Source organism: Syngnathus leptorhynchus, chromosome 13 (genome assembly GCF_054491065.1).
Source record: "Syngnathus leptorhynchus isolate UIUO chromosome 13, UIUO_Slep, whole genome shotgun sequence".
NCBI lineage: Eukaryota > Metazoa > Chordata > Actinopteri > Syngnathiformes > Syngnathidae > Syngnathus > Syngnathus leptorhynchus.
Window position 1 is genome coordinate 6547802 of NC_141207.1, and position 14906 is coordinate 6562707.

At 44.4% G+C, this 14906-nt stretch overlaps 1 protein-coding gene across 2 annotated transcripts; it reads right to left on the minus strand.

The window, feature by feature from the left end:
• Positions 1 to 111: 111 nt before the first annotated feature.
• Positions 112 to 14623, minus strand: ell (elongation factor RNA polymerase II). Of its 2 annotated transcripts, XR_015067969.1 has the most exons (13): positions 14388 to 14623; positions 9612 to 9656; positions 7003 to 7124; positions 6024 to 6187; positions 5596 to 5846; positions 5404 to 5528; positions 4303 to 4372; positions 3636 to 4215; positions 3110 to 3173; positions 2846 to 3017; positions 2723 to 2767; positions 1818 to 2107; positions 112 to 439 (listed from the first exon to the last, which is right to left on the minus strand). XR_015067969.1 is itself a non-coding variant. In XM_085928144.1 (12 exons), the coding sequence occupies exons 1-12, from the start codon at positions 14520 to 14522 to the stop codon at positions 2003 to 2005; spliced, it is 1878 nt and encodes a 625-aa protein (XP_085784270.1). In that variant the 5' UTR covers positions 14523 to 14623; the 3' UTR covers positions 112 to 2002. The 2 variants fall into 2 exon arrangements, 1 of the variants encoding a protein (XP_085784270.1); XM_085928144.1 differs by having other exon boundaries at positions 112 to 2107.
• Between the last annotated feature and the right edge of the window lie 283 nt (positions 14624 to 14906).

Below are 14906 nucleotides of genomic sequence, written 5' to 3' on the forward strand. Positions count from 1 at the left end.
AAAAAAAGCTTCAAAATTAGTGAAACCAAAATTACTGCTATTTTGTATCACACACAATCATAAGTAGGTCGCACAATCAGACAGCAATAATACGGTTGGGAATTTGATCGATTAGGATTTGAAAGAATTTTTATTGAAACAAGATTTATCATTTCAGTCCCTTATGGTTTTCAAAAAAGCGTGCTTTGGGTTTTAAACGCTGACATTTCCAGACTCATCTGCCTCCCGAGTCCCTCACCCCCTCCTTTTTTTTTTTTTTGCTTATCAGCGAGACAAGAGAAGGTGAGGAAAAAGAAAATGTATACACAACAGGCAACATTTTGGCACAATCACTCCTGCCTTGCTGAATTGAAGATTCCCTCCCGATGGATTTTCTTCGAGACCAGGGCAGGTCAGTACGCAAACAGAAAGAGTGCTGTAAATTCTCACGAGGAAAGCACTGAAGGGAGAAGAAAAAAATATTCCTTACACGAGGAGTTCAATTGATCACATTGGAGCAGAGCTTGGATTTTCATCAATCGTTACACTCTGCTCCAGTAACCCCCCACCCCCCCAAAAAAAAAAAATCACTTGGACAAAAATAAGTAAAACACCCTCACAGATAACAGCAGGGTGACTGAGGAAAGTGCTGATTTGTCATCTTCACATAAAGCAGGGGATGTTTTTTTCCTATCAGGTGGCCATTTTGGGTGGCTGTATTAAATTTACGACAAAATAAGTGAGCATTTGTGGGCTTTTCATCACAGTTGCTCCAGATTCCTTTTTTTATTTTTCTTCACACAAGGGTTGCAGGTTTCCCACCCCTGATGCAAAAGTTCTCTGACATCAAGTTTTGGGGGGGAGGCAAAAAGTGGTAGCGGGGCAAAGGTCTGTTACGGGGGAGGATGGCTTCGTGTTAACAGTCGTGCGGACGCAACGTGATGGGAAATGAAAATACTTAAATGTACGATTGCGATGATATATATGCTCTTCATAAAAAGCTCACGGGTTGAACCTAGAACACTTGACAAAGGAACCTCAATTGACCTTTGAACTTCAACGCATGTCAGCTGTTTCAGTACTTTTTGATGATACAATATATTTTGTTCAAAAACGAATGTGGCCACTGAGTTTAGAGTGTCATTACCAGGTTTCAATAAAGATACACTGGAGGAGTCACAGAAAGGCATCCAAGTGAAAATATGTAGGGAGAACAGAAAATTGTGCAAAAAGTACTGGAACAGTGACACGAGATTGATTCAACACTTGGAAAGTGAGTTTTAGGTTCACCCTGAAATTCCTCCAAAAATCCATCACTTCAGTAGAATATTTTTGGGTTCAATGCTTGTTTTAGGCATTAGCTTAAGATGTTTTCATCCATTTGTAACTTGGATCAGATGCTTTGTGTTGGCCACCAAAAACTTGAAAGCGCTTGTGAATAAAGTGGAACTTAAGACTTGTGGAAAGCACAGCGTGCAACTCCATCGACATGTGTGGGCTCTCTTTAAAGAGAGATGAAGGGCAAAAGGCAGCTTCTGAATAAAATACTGGCTGACGTTCAAAATGAGGAGAGGATGGCCTTGAGAAAGCTCTGATATTCCCCGTCATTTTGTGGCTGTGAAAATAAATACATCTCAATATATAAGGCGGGGAAGACTGTTTCATTTGATTTTCCTAACTTGAAACAAACATTTGGCCTGCGCTTCCAAGTCTCAAAAGCAGGACAGACATCTCCTTGGAAAGAAATGTTGGGTTTTTTTTTTTTTTAAATTCCCTGATTTTTTAATATCTCACTGGAAGAAAGGAAAGACAAAAAAAATAAAATAAAAAAGCCTTACGAGGGCCGGCAGGGACATCTTCCGCAACGAAAAGAGAGGACAAAGATTCCGCGTCCTTGTTCGAGTCCTCACGTGAGCCTTTGGCCTAAATGAGAGCATCTTTGTCCAAATGCAAAAAAATAGATATATTCCAGAGGCGTCCCCTCCCACCCCCTTTTTCCTCATCCAAATAAGTACTTTTACTTTCAGAGTTGCTGTTGATCGTATTCGCCGATGACTTTTTTGATATGTGCCAGTTTGTTGTGCAGATATTCACAGCGGTTCTTCTCTTGGCTATAGTGGGGATTGATCTGAAAGGGACAGAGAGAACAAAACAAATGTTGACATACAGTGGCACCTTGAGATAGAAATTGATTCATTCTGTAACCACACTCCTAACACAAAACACTCATCTCAAATTGTCTTACCAACTTATCATTCAGCTTCCTTACAAAATAAAATGTTTTTGATAAGTACTTGATATATTCTATAAAAACACACAATCATGTTGACTCCAACTTCAAAATAAAGTTACCACGTTTTGCTGTGTATGTGCATCTTGGCCACATGGGGGCAGTATAATACAGACAGCTTCACAGGTCCTCAGGAAGCTGAGGTACTGTTGCTCTTCACACAGGATGAAGAATATTTTGGCCAGTGAGTATTGGGCTACTATCTGTCTACAGGTGTTGCTTCACCGTTAGTGTTAAAGTGTTATCACACCTTGAATCTGATACTATTTGTCACAGCCCGTTTATGGCATTTTGCATTGTTTGGTAGCATTAAGCTAAATCGGGACGTTCGTAGGTAAGTTAAGTGGTTGCTTTAAAGACATTCAAATCACAATGATAACTTTATTTGTTTTATGCTTAGTTCCACTGAAATATCAACTCGGAGTGACATCATTTGGGAAAAAGTTGACTTACCTTTTTAATGTTATGATACTCTTGGAGTATCTGATTGTGGATTGTCTGCAACGTACACAACACTTTTTTTTAAATATTGGCGCTGCACAAAGATATTCGATGCCTCCAAAAGAGAAACGTTACCTTGTACTTGTCTGTGCCTTGCTGCAACTTCTTCAGCTCATTGTCCAGCTCAGTGAAGTGTCTGGTGATGCTTTCGATGCGAGCGTGCAAACCACGGTACTCGGTGTACTCAGAGTTGAAGTCGTTTTTATACCTCTGACGCTGCTCTGGAGATGTGATCACTGTGTATTTCCTAAGGAAGGATTTCAGTTTATAAAAGTTCTACCAACAAATGTGGAGGGGAAACAAAACACAGCAACTGTGTGACAGCGTTGAACTACTTACAATAAGTAGTCGGCCACCTCCGGTGACGATGAAATACTAGAACTATTGCACATCCCATTCAGAGCTGAAACACAAGCCCAAAAATATTGTATGAATTTACTGGTAACTCCATAAACAAGTGCATTCACGTCGTATTCCAGACTCCTGAGTTATTGGAAAAACAGTATCAAACCACATGGATGAAGGTGAACAAGCAGAGGTCTCTGTGCAATCAGTGAGTCACGCACTTTTGAAAAAGATGACTCATTCGAGTGATGACTAATGAAGCAAAATATGAGAGTCTGATTCGCTTTTTAGTCCCTAGTGTTACTTTCTAAATAAATTATGTAAATACATTATGTTATGAGACCAAATCATGAATGGATTTTGCGCCTCAGCCCGTAATGACTCACACCCTGCCCAAATGAGAGAGTTCTTACTTGTCAAACGGGATTCTATTATTACTATAATAGTGCAATTAATGATCTTCCTGCTCAAAACAAATGAGGGGAGAAAAGGATCCAGGATGAGAAGACTTGCTACTCACTTGTGCTTTTGAGTGGAATACTGTTGCTTTTGAGGTTTTCTGGGCTCATCTCACAGGTTCTGTCAGGCTCAGGCACTGGGTGTGGGCTCTTCCTCTCTTCTTCTGGACCCCTGGCTCGCTCTTTGTCTTTCTTCTCCTTGTCTTTATGTTTCTTGGATTTCTTCTTAGGCTTTTTGCTACCGGTGGCCGCCGACTCGGCGCGGGGGGGCGGAGCGGGAGCCGCGCCGACGGGAGGCGGGGCCGCCGCCGCCGAAGGAAGCGTAGGCGCTTGGCCGAGCCTCTCCGCCGTGGTTTCCTGGACGTCGCAGTCTTTGCCGTTATGGCTGGAGTCGTTGCTGACGTCTGACAACGCTTCAAATGGTCGCGGGATATCCAGCATGGGGAGCGGCTGGGAGCCGGACGACGGGGCGCCGTCCGACAGGTGAGCGCCGAGTCCCGGCTGCGCTCCGCCTGCCTCCCCTTTGCCGTTGGATGAGTTGAGCTTGCCATTAATAGGACTCGGTGCGGCTTTGCTGGCAAGGTGCGATATCCTCGGCTTCTTATTGGCGAGGGGGTCGATGAAGTCTGCAGCGGGACGTTTCTGGCAAACAAAAATAACACAACATTAACAACAGACTTGGTAAATGTCCAAAATGACATATCATCATGGCATGTTTTGTGTTTTCACCTGAGACGGTGAGCTGCTGGCTAACTCCTCTGGAGGAGGAGCGGCACTGTTCTGAGACTGGCACTGCTTCCTGAAAGAACAAACGCATTCATTTCCAATAAGTGACACACCATGTTTCCACAGTGATGCAGATGGGCTGCGACTGGTCCGACAAGAGCTGCGTTAAAGCTGCCAAATTGAGCAAGCGCACCACTAAAGTTAAGCTTTTGTACTTTTTGCACACAAACATAACAGAGTAAATGAGCCACAGCTGATAATCAGTTTACTTGGACGCACAAAATGTTTTTGTGTCTCTGCTGGGGGCCAGAATACTGTAGAGGGAGTCGAACCTTGGACTACTGCAGAGATCAGTATGTGCTAGAACTCGGTTGCATCACGTGCAGTATAGTCAAGTAGCTGTGTGTATGTACACCAAAACAAACGCTGCTCCTTTTCCCCCCCCCCATTTATTTTCCTCCATAAATTAACTTGTCTTGCAATTATGACATGAATGGAAAATAAATCCACACAATAATCTACATGGGAAAGAAATGTTTTGAACAGAGGGTGTCTTGGTATCGACCGCAGTCGCAGTATTTCGATACTTTGAAATAAGGGAACGCTCCGAGATGATTTTCATGTTTTGTTGAGTTGTTTGCTGCCTGATCTATATTAATAGCCAACTGGAGGCTAGCATTTCCTTGCTAGCAGATCGCGAGGAACCAGATTTCTTCCACTGGGAAGAAAGCCAACAGCCTTGATGTCAATAAACATAATTCATTGCTCTAATGACAACATGTCACAAGTCATTCATCAGAGGCAACTCATACAATAGCTGCCTTATAAACATCCATGATTAAAAATTATTATTGAGACCGTGACTCCGTAAGCTGTGACATTCTGTTGCCACCCGATACACAATAGCCTCGATTTTTAAAGGACAGGTGTTTGCTCGCAAGCACGAGTTCCGACTAGAACGTCTGCGTGACGGAACATCTGATAACGTCGCTCAGAACAGATTCAAATCGGCTTCCGGGGGACTTGTATGTCTCAATATGAAGGGCAATAATGAGAATTGCAATAGTGTGACGATTTTCAGAAAAATCAAATCTTTTTCTTGACCTGAACAAGATTCTCTTGAGAAGCTGCTGGTCTCCTTCCGTGTATCCGGGCCAGTCTTTGAGAACTTCCTTATATAAAAAGTCTTTTAATGTGAGGGTGTTATCTTTGCCATTCAAGTTTGCCACCTATTGGGTGAAAAGGAGATCAGTGGTAATGTCATCAAGTGACCGGTCATCAGCGAGCGCACGTGACCTGTTGCAGGTGGCTGTCCATGGAGTCTTTGTCAGACTGCAAGAGGCCGTCTTTCTGCAACCTGAGGAGCAGCTCGGGCTTCTTGTAAGGCTTGAGGGCCAGCAGGTGGACCAGGCGCTCTCGGAGCGGCCGGTGCTGAGTGCTTACTTTCTTGACCGCGCTGCTGGAGATGATGACGGGCCGAGAGGTCCTGCGCGAGGGCGCCACGTCGGACAGGGTCGATGCCGGTTTCCGGATCTGAACCCTTTTGCCTGAAAAGTAAAAAGGAGGCATCATAATTAGTGTACTAAACTGTGGTCGTCTCAGCTTGGGAGGTTGCGGCACGCGCAATTTCCTCTTTGACCTCCCTCCATGCATTTGGATATTTTCATTTTTTAATGATGCGTTTTGTTTTCCTGGCAACTTCCTGAAGGCACGCCGCCGCTCACCGACATATCTGCCGCCGGGCTTGATGACAATGGCGCCCCTGCTGCGCGTCTCCTCCTCGACCTGGGCCATGCTTTCTCTGGCCTTCTGGTAAGAATCGTCCGTGGCACATACGGTAATCTTGTCTTGGATGGCGCCCAAACAGTCCAGCTGAATGCTACCCTCGCTGCCAAAACAAAGAAGGAGAGACCGTGAGAGAGGAGGAACAGGGTGGGGCGACTCAAAGACTCAGTAGGGGAAAAGTGTGGCGTGTTATTACAGACAAAGCATTTCAATAAACAACATCTTTTATTTCGTGATGGTTTGAGTCTTTTAACATGCACCCATTACTTTCCCAATTAGCGTACGCCTGTGGCTTTCTCCGCACGAACACACCGAATGCCTTTCCGTCTGACCGCTTCCCTTTTTTGACAGTTTGGCAGCAAAGGAGATGCGGCGGCGGCGGCAGCTCGAGGCCGAGCACCGTCATTTGACTCGGCGAGCTGATAAGGATGCACTCGGAGACGTGATTGAACTCCACGTGACCGGCTTTGCTGTGGGAGTTTCGACACTCGCCGTCTCCTTTCTGGTTTCTGGCTTCTGTTCCAGTTTCATTTGATTCAGTCAGCGCTTTTTTTTTAATTTTATTTTTTTTATTTCTTCTGCGCAGCTGGACGGCAATGAGACGTGTCGATGTGCTTTGGTACGAAAAGTGTCAAGGGTGCTTGACCGCATACAACTAGAGGTCAATTTCTGGGGCTCAAGGACGAAGGATCTTTCTGACTTCCAGGGAGTTTGGTATGGATGTCGTTGATATCGTAAGTCTACACACCCCTGTGCAAATGCCGATTAATCGATGGAAGATACGATAGGAGAATCGCTTCCATATTGATTAATTTGTGACAAACATTCACAAAACTGATTCACACATCCCAAAAGTGTGAGCGAGTTGCGATATGTTTTATAATGATGTGCTTGCGGCCCGAGTGTGTTGGCCCTCACCTGCTGATGTACTGCTGGATGCAGTCGAAGCTGCCCTGCGGGTTATCTCTGCCCACGTTGGACAGGTAGAAAGTAAACGTGTGCAGTTCATGGGAATTCTCGGACCGTGGTATTGAAATTTTCTGCAGGAGGGAAAAGGAGACAAAAAAAAAAAAAGGAACGGAAGAAAAGTCATTATGAAATAAATAAAATGACAACTTGGCGTCGGCATGAAACAACCATCAGACTGAAAGGACCAGGGGGAATAAAAACACTTATCCAAGGATATATGGCAGGCCCTCTTTTTTTTTTCCCCTAATGCAAAATAATTGAAAACCTATGCTAACTCCATAGCGTGGGAATGCATATCATATTTGTTCTTTTCCATCTCATTACAATTAAAACACGTCATTGTTTGAATTTGAAATAACTATAAGATCCGCCCCGGGGGCCACGGCAAATGTGCTCCGGGATTCATCTTACTGAAAAAACACGGAGAGCCTCTAAAAGCTCCACAACTGCTTTTCATTCTCCACTGTTCTGAAACGATCAACTATTTGAGATATTTCTCTCTATTTCACACAAATAAAGAAGCTAGAGTGCATTGTGTTTGTTTACCGCAAAGCAAAATTGGCTTTCACAACACCGCAACTACTTTTGTCATAATGCTTTCACAATTTTCTTCTCATAGCTTGTGGACCGGACGGGGGGGCGGTGGCTGTAAAATAAATTAAAATGTGAGCAAAGACTGAAGCAAGAACTTTCTGACGGCGACATCTTGCGCTAAGTCCGTTACGTACAGTACATTGCTCATCCCCCCGCGGTGTAGAAGGCATCGTCTCTGTTTACCGAAGGGCTTGACGTGTGTGAAGGCTGCAGGTGGCCCACTATAAATACATGTCCTTTATTTCCAGTCTGTTTTGCTCCACGCTAGCGTCGCACCACACACACTTGTTGTTACTCCCAAGAATTGCTTTTCAATGAGCTTTATTGACGAATGTGTCCTTTACAATGAACACAAGGTAAAGAACTCACCCGAAGGACATCGCTGAGAAATATCACGTTTGCTTCGCTGACGGATCAAACAAACGAGGCCCATCGAGTGCAAAGACATAAACCGCACAGGTTTGTTTGTAATTTAGTGTTATTGGCGGTGGGTGAGTGTCGGTTGGCGACGATGCAGCTATACATTACCGAGATATAAAATGTAATGCTGCAATTTGAGTCGGGAGAACTCAGAAGCCAGAGGGGATGGACGTGAGAGGGATTGTGATGCGGGGAAGGCGAAGCCACAGAGGGACTGACGCAGTTGACTGGGTGACTCACTTTGAAGAATGAGTGGAGAGCGAGGCTCCCCCACACCAAATGGCTCCCAGGCCCAAAACATGCGTACAATTTGTAAGTGTGATGGTCGGAATAGAGCTGAGGCCTAATAGACAAGTTGGAATGCACTGCACTCAGAAAATGGAATAAGAGTGCCAAGTTGTTGCTGAGGCAAATTGAGGAGGGATTGGAAGTGCCAAATGAATGATGTTGAATGAAAGAAGAAATGCACCAATACCGAGACTAGAATAACTACCGCTATTATGAAACTGGCGGACATAGCCATGTCTGCTGCTTTAAAGCAAACCAGGACAGCAACGCTTAGCTACAAATTATGCTCTGCAAAAAAAAAAAAAAGAATAAAGTCCACTTCCAGTAGAAGGAGTCACTTTATTCAGTGGTTAAAACCCACTTGTGTATCTACCAGGCTCTGTTTTGATCAATTCTGATTTAGTACAGCGCTACGAGTAAAATGCACTTAAAGTGCTTTGCCTCACAGCGAGCACAAAACAGACGAGGTGAGTATTAAGACATTGCGAGAAGACCAAATGAGACAGCACATCCTGCCGACAAACAATGCCCTGTTTATAGCTTTGGCTACTGGTACGAGTGGATTTAAACAGGCTGTCCAAACACCCCCTCCTGCTTTGTCCTGCCTGCAAGTCTGCTCATCTTTTCATTCTGCTTGGCATCAAGAAAACAATACCTCTTTTCAGGATGGACTCATTAGAAAACAGACAAATCCAAAGCCGCCGAGACGACCAAAGAGACACACAAGTAGAGCGACAATGGACGCCCGTGTGGACAAAAGGTCAGATGGGGTAAACTGCCGCTGCGACCGATGGCCGAGTGAAACTCAGCATATTCCCGGAAAAGCGACAAAGCTCGACGTTACTGAAATATTAAGCGAGAGTCGTAGTGCCTTATAAACGGGTTTACCTGAATCCCTGCAGCCTGAAGACTTTTTTTTTTTTTAATTCTTGCCTTCCCCATCGTGACGCGTGCGCTCGTCCAAGCACTTGAAATGGTGTCGCAAAAGCATCTGCTGTGTCATTTCGCCACTTTCACACTCGCGCCCAACATTCTGGCCTCAGCAGCGACACATTTTTCCAAACGGGGTGAGTCTGCCGCATCACTTTGGAAGGCATCTGATGTATTAATAAGCTCCAACAGCCAATCACAAACAAGTGGCAAAGCATCTGATGCGTACATATGACAAACGTGACCCATGAGAAGTTCACAGGAAAAAAAAAATAATAATTCAAACTTGCACACAAATAAACAAATGTGTGGCTGCCATGACTTACCCCTTGGTTTCCCTTAAATGTGATCAATGGTTGTGATGACCGGACCTAAAATAAGGGAAGAAAAAGGACAAATGTCATCAATTTGTACAATTCACCAATTTTTTTTTTTTAAACCAACATCATCAATTCACTGAATTCAAATGGGCTCAGCAGTCAAGTTATATTTGTATGTAAACGATAACATCTACGAGTTGTCGACAATAATCGAGAGGGAGCCGAGCATAACGTAAGCAAGCAAGTCTGCAATCATTTTGTTCTTGGGACACATGAGTGATGATTGGGGTCCTTCACGCAGACAATAGTGGGAGCCAACCGCTGACATGATCCCAATACTTTCAGCCACACTTGCAGCAGAATACACACAGTCTAGTCCGCAAGTGACACGTAATCATTTGTCACCATTACCAGAGAGGGAGAAGGGTGGGGGGGGATGAAAGATTTTATTATGTCTTTGTGCGGCGTGTCGAGTTGGATTTTTTTTTATGAGGTTTTCTGCTTAATCACAACCCATATTAAAAGAAGAAAATGGAATGAGGAACTAATTCTGTGTGATGCATTAACATGACCTAGTTAGCGTTGACATTATAAGAAGGAAAAAAAAATCACATGGTTTAGAGTTTTGATTTTGATGTCAATGCCAATTAAAATGACATTTTCTGCAGAAAAAACAGAGAAATTTGACTCATATTCCAGCAAAGAGTGAGAACACGCACGCACACCTCACAAAGAGGAAGTCAAATGAGCTGCTCCCCCTCCCACACGGTTCAAATGAACTCGAAGTTCAGACGAGGTCAAGTCAATCACGCTTTGTACTCTGGCATACGTAGCATTTACTCTCGCTTTTCTCAAGCCTATAATCAACTCCATTTCATCTTCAATCGTCTTTTTTTCCGGAATGTATAGTTGACCAATGGAGGTCACGAGTGAAATGCGACAAAAGCGTTAACGGTAGTCACGAGTTGTCACGACTTTTCGACTTGTCACTCGAGTCGAGTCTGATCAATCAAGTGACTTCAAATTGTTCAAAATGACTCGGAGGTGTCATGAAGTCTTTTCAGAGCTTCTACTGGCTGTCATCTGCATTTGAGAACAAAACAAAAGAAATTGTAATTGGCTGCAAATCCTGCCCTGACATTCCTGACAGGCTAAGTGAAGCTGGTTCTGCAAACTCCACAGGTCATGTGACAGCTACTTGCTCAGAAAGCACCTTGCTTGCATAATTCACTGCACAATTCATTCGTTTAAGGTCAAACATTTGATGGAAAGTGGTGAAATTATGAATTTAGGGAAGTAACACGTCTCGTCAAAATTTGTTGAAAGTTCCGCCTTTTAAATCATAATTCTGAGTTTTGTTTCAAGCTTCACTGCATTTTAGTGGATATAGTAGAAAACCAGGAATGAAACTAATTTGAATTTTACCAATTATTATTGTCGAGTCAATGAATTGGATCAGAAAACATTTTGAAAATCAAAAATCAATATCGATAAATTAAGTAATCGATTAATCGCTGCACTTCTATGTAAAATAGTTGGGGGGAGGGGGGAATTGTGGCCATTTAAACACAGAAATGTTTTTCTGGCAAAAGAGCATTTCACTTTCTTGAGCTGAGCACAGTGCAAACATCAAGAACCTATCCAGGAACACCGGGCCTTTCATGGAGCCGCCCTCCTTGGTCAAGGCTCAACGCCGCTGCCGCCGCCGCACTACTTTTAGCAGTTCAGACTCCAGCCCCCTCCCGGCTGCGCAAACATAGTGCTACCATCAGCCCGTTCGTTTGAATAGGCTGCTGACATGCCACTATTCTGTGGGACCTGATCCCAGAATGTTCCAGAGCTAAGCTTGGGGACAGAGTACAGGTCTGGACCGTGGGATCGATGACAAGGCCGCGGATGGGGCTGCCAGCTAGAAGCGGTAGCAAAAGCGCTAACAGAAATTGGCCTGTCAGGGAATCCCGTGTTGCCGGGACAGAGGTGTTATATTTAACACCCGATGCTCGCATCTCCCGCCCTGTTCTGTTGACGGCGATGCTCAACAAATATTTTACACGACATCATCTTTTGCTGTGACTCAAAATGTAAAAACACTGAAGAAATTCGAAAGCAAAATAAAAGACTCTTTTGGACTTCTAACAGGTTTTTGTTTTATTCTGCCTATGCCAATGAAGAACGCAAAATCTTTAAGACAAATCTGGCCATTGATTGTTTCATTAGTACTTCCCTAATGAGTGACAGAAGATCATTCAAATGACAAGAGCTTACCTGCGTGTGCATAAACTCACTCTGCTGGCAGAGCGCTGGGCTTTAAAAGCATGCCCGAGGCAACGCGTGACATACGCGCCGCCGCTTTGGTGTTGTGGGTCAGGGAGTGTGGCTGGCGTGTACGCCGTGACACCCGGGGGTGGACGGGGTGACGTGATCGCCGGTTGCCACACGACCGAGGACTACTGTGACATTTCGAGTCGTATTTGGCCCAAGCGGGTAGGGTCATTCCTTTCGCTCGCCCTGTCCCATGATCAGCTGAAACTGGAGTGTCAGCATTCCTTAAATAACCATTGCAGTGGCACATGCTAACCCGCTTCAAGCTACCGACCAAAGCTCATCTCCACTGCTACACACATCATGCCTATTGTCTGTATTATGAAAAGTATCACGTTCCCAATTGATGAAAATCAAACAGATGAAGGCATAGATGGCTAGGATGACTGGATTTCATCATTTCCAACGTTTCCATTGAAAATGGCAAATTATAGCTAAATGTCACAAATGTTTTGTTTAACAAAAGCTCTTTAGAAGAAGCAACAACAATGACACTCAGATTTCACGCTAAGCCCCAACAATGCTAATTGGAATCATTGTCAAACCAAGGCGCATTCGCAGGGGAAATTGGCGCGTTGTCGGAATTAACCTGGGACATTTTGAGGGAACGGGGCGAAGTGGAAATTTTTTAAAAAATATATAAACATCTGACATCTGCGAATAGGTGAACTTGCAAGTGGGAGGTTCCGATATACACTTCTGAGGCTGCTTCAGATTGAACGACATGGTCATTTTCAAGTCCACACATACCTGAATAAAATGCTAGAAAATTGTAAAACTTCAATAGGTATGACAGGCCAGTAGTTCAGACTAAACTCTCCGTCTTTTGAATGAATACCTTTGTTCTGGGCGTATGTTTTTAGTAAATGATCTGACTCCACAAGTCACTGCTGCCCCATTTTACACTGGCTGTAAACTCAAAGCTGCTATTTTCCTGCCTACTACATGACGCATGTCTGTATAAAAGTGCAGCTGGCAATTTTCCACCTTCTAAGGTAGAATCGAGGGCATAGCAAGAGATGGAAGGGATCATTTGCCGCTGCTGTCGTAATGAGGGCACGACCAGCTGACAGTCACGTCTCAAACAGGAAGCATCAAAACGCTCCGGGGTCGTCTCACTGCTTGACGGCTGCTGTTTCACATTGGACGACATCGTAAACAATCTCCCAACCCCCATAATGCTACTGGACAGCAACACTACATTGTCCAAAAAAAACCAGTCCCTTTAACACAAGCAAGCTCAATGTAAAATACAAAACAAATAAAATACCACCATGACAATACTGCAAAAAATGCTTTTGAAATGTTACTACCTCCCCCTCAAAAATATAAACAAACACAATGCCGTGTGAAGTTCACGACACAAATATTCACTCCTATGAAAATATCAGTACTGTATTTCAAAACTAAACTACAAACAGGAAGGTAATTAGTCGCCACAATTCATAGTTGGTGCTTATCAGCTGTCAGTGGCGCTGTACACAAACATTGCATGAGAAGATAAGGCCTACTTCTCCTGATCAGCCAGGTTTTCCCTGTCAAATATTTATAGAGGCTGAAATGTTAGAAGGCAATCTTCTGGGCAAGTAGCAGAAGCTTCGGCATGGCAGAGCTATTTCCACAAATCAAACCAGCAGCATCAAACTCATTTTTGTTGAGGGCCTCATCATACTTAGGGTTTCCTTCAGCTGGCCGTCATGAAGATGACAACCAACTTTTTAAGACCCAAATCTTAATGTTTCCATTTGGAATAACGTCACCGTGTTTTTTAATTTGATTCATTGTTTTAAAACGACACTTTTTTTGGGGGGGGGGGGGGGGGCTGGGGAGGAAGGTTTGGAACGGATTATTGCCAGTTCAATTCATTTCACTAGGGAGGCTTGGTTTGAGATGAGTGAAGGGAGTTACGAGGGTGGTCATGGAACCAATTAAACTCATAAGTCAGAACACTACTATATAATAGTTTTGTTTTTTTCTTAAATAAGATACCACTGATGGTGTGGCCACTTGCTGGCTGCTTCACCAGACTGTTTTGACATCTTAACAAACTTTCTGGAAACAAGTTTGGAGTGAAATATGATATTTGCCAAGCTAGCCAGGGAGGGGAATTAACCCCCAAATAAAATAAAATAAAATATGAAACTCGAGTGTCCAGTGTCAATTTCAGACTCAAGTCTGGCTGTTGCTGGTTAAAAAAAGCTAGCTGCCACATTCAAGTCAAGCGGCTCAGTAGGAGAACCGTGCGGCCGCTAAACTCCCCTGGTGTGGCCGCCTGTCGGAGCTCAAGAGGGGGGTTAGCAAGTTGGAGTGGACCGACCCCCCTCCCACCGTCCACATTCGGGCTTTACTACCACCGCCGCCGCCTGTCACAGCCTCGCGGACACACTTCCAACAAACCCCCCTCCCTGCCTCACCTCAACCCGAAATGTCTCGCTTCGCCGGGGCCGGCGGTGGTCTTACCTTGCCACCCCGGTAACCCTCGAAGGCCTTCAGCGCGCTGTCAGTGAGTTTGACGTGGAAGACGGAGACATTGCTGCCGTTGCTCACTCTTCCACAGGACAGCCCGTAGCTCCGCTCCTCTTTCAGCGCCGCCATCTTGGCTGCCGTTCCCACCGCCGCCGCTACACACACACGCACACACAAGCATAGACGCGCACGCACGGGGAACGCGCGCACTTGTGCCGTAAACGGATAATTCCCGTTTCTTTAGAATTGGTTAGTCAAATACTGTCGTCACGCGGTGACGTCACGACAGCACATTTCTAATTGACACGCCCACCTATGAGCACGTCAAATTGAGATTACAAATTAAAAGAGGACAAAATACTTATGGATCCAGTTATAGTTTTCAAATATTTAAAATGGTTTAGTGGGGGGTGGGGGGGAAAAGCGACCTAACTGGGGAAATAGTTGGAACAGCAATTTAAAAAATCTGTCAAACAAACCCTCACTTTGTTTCATGATGTGTAAAAAAAAAAA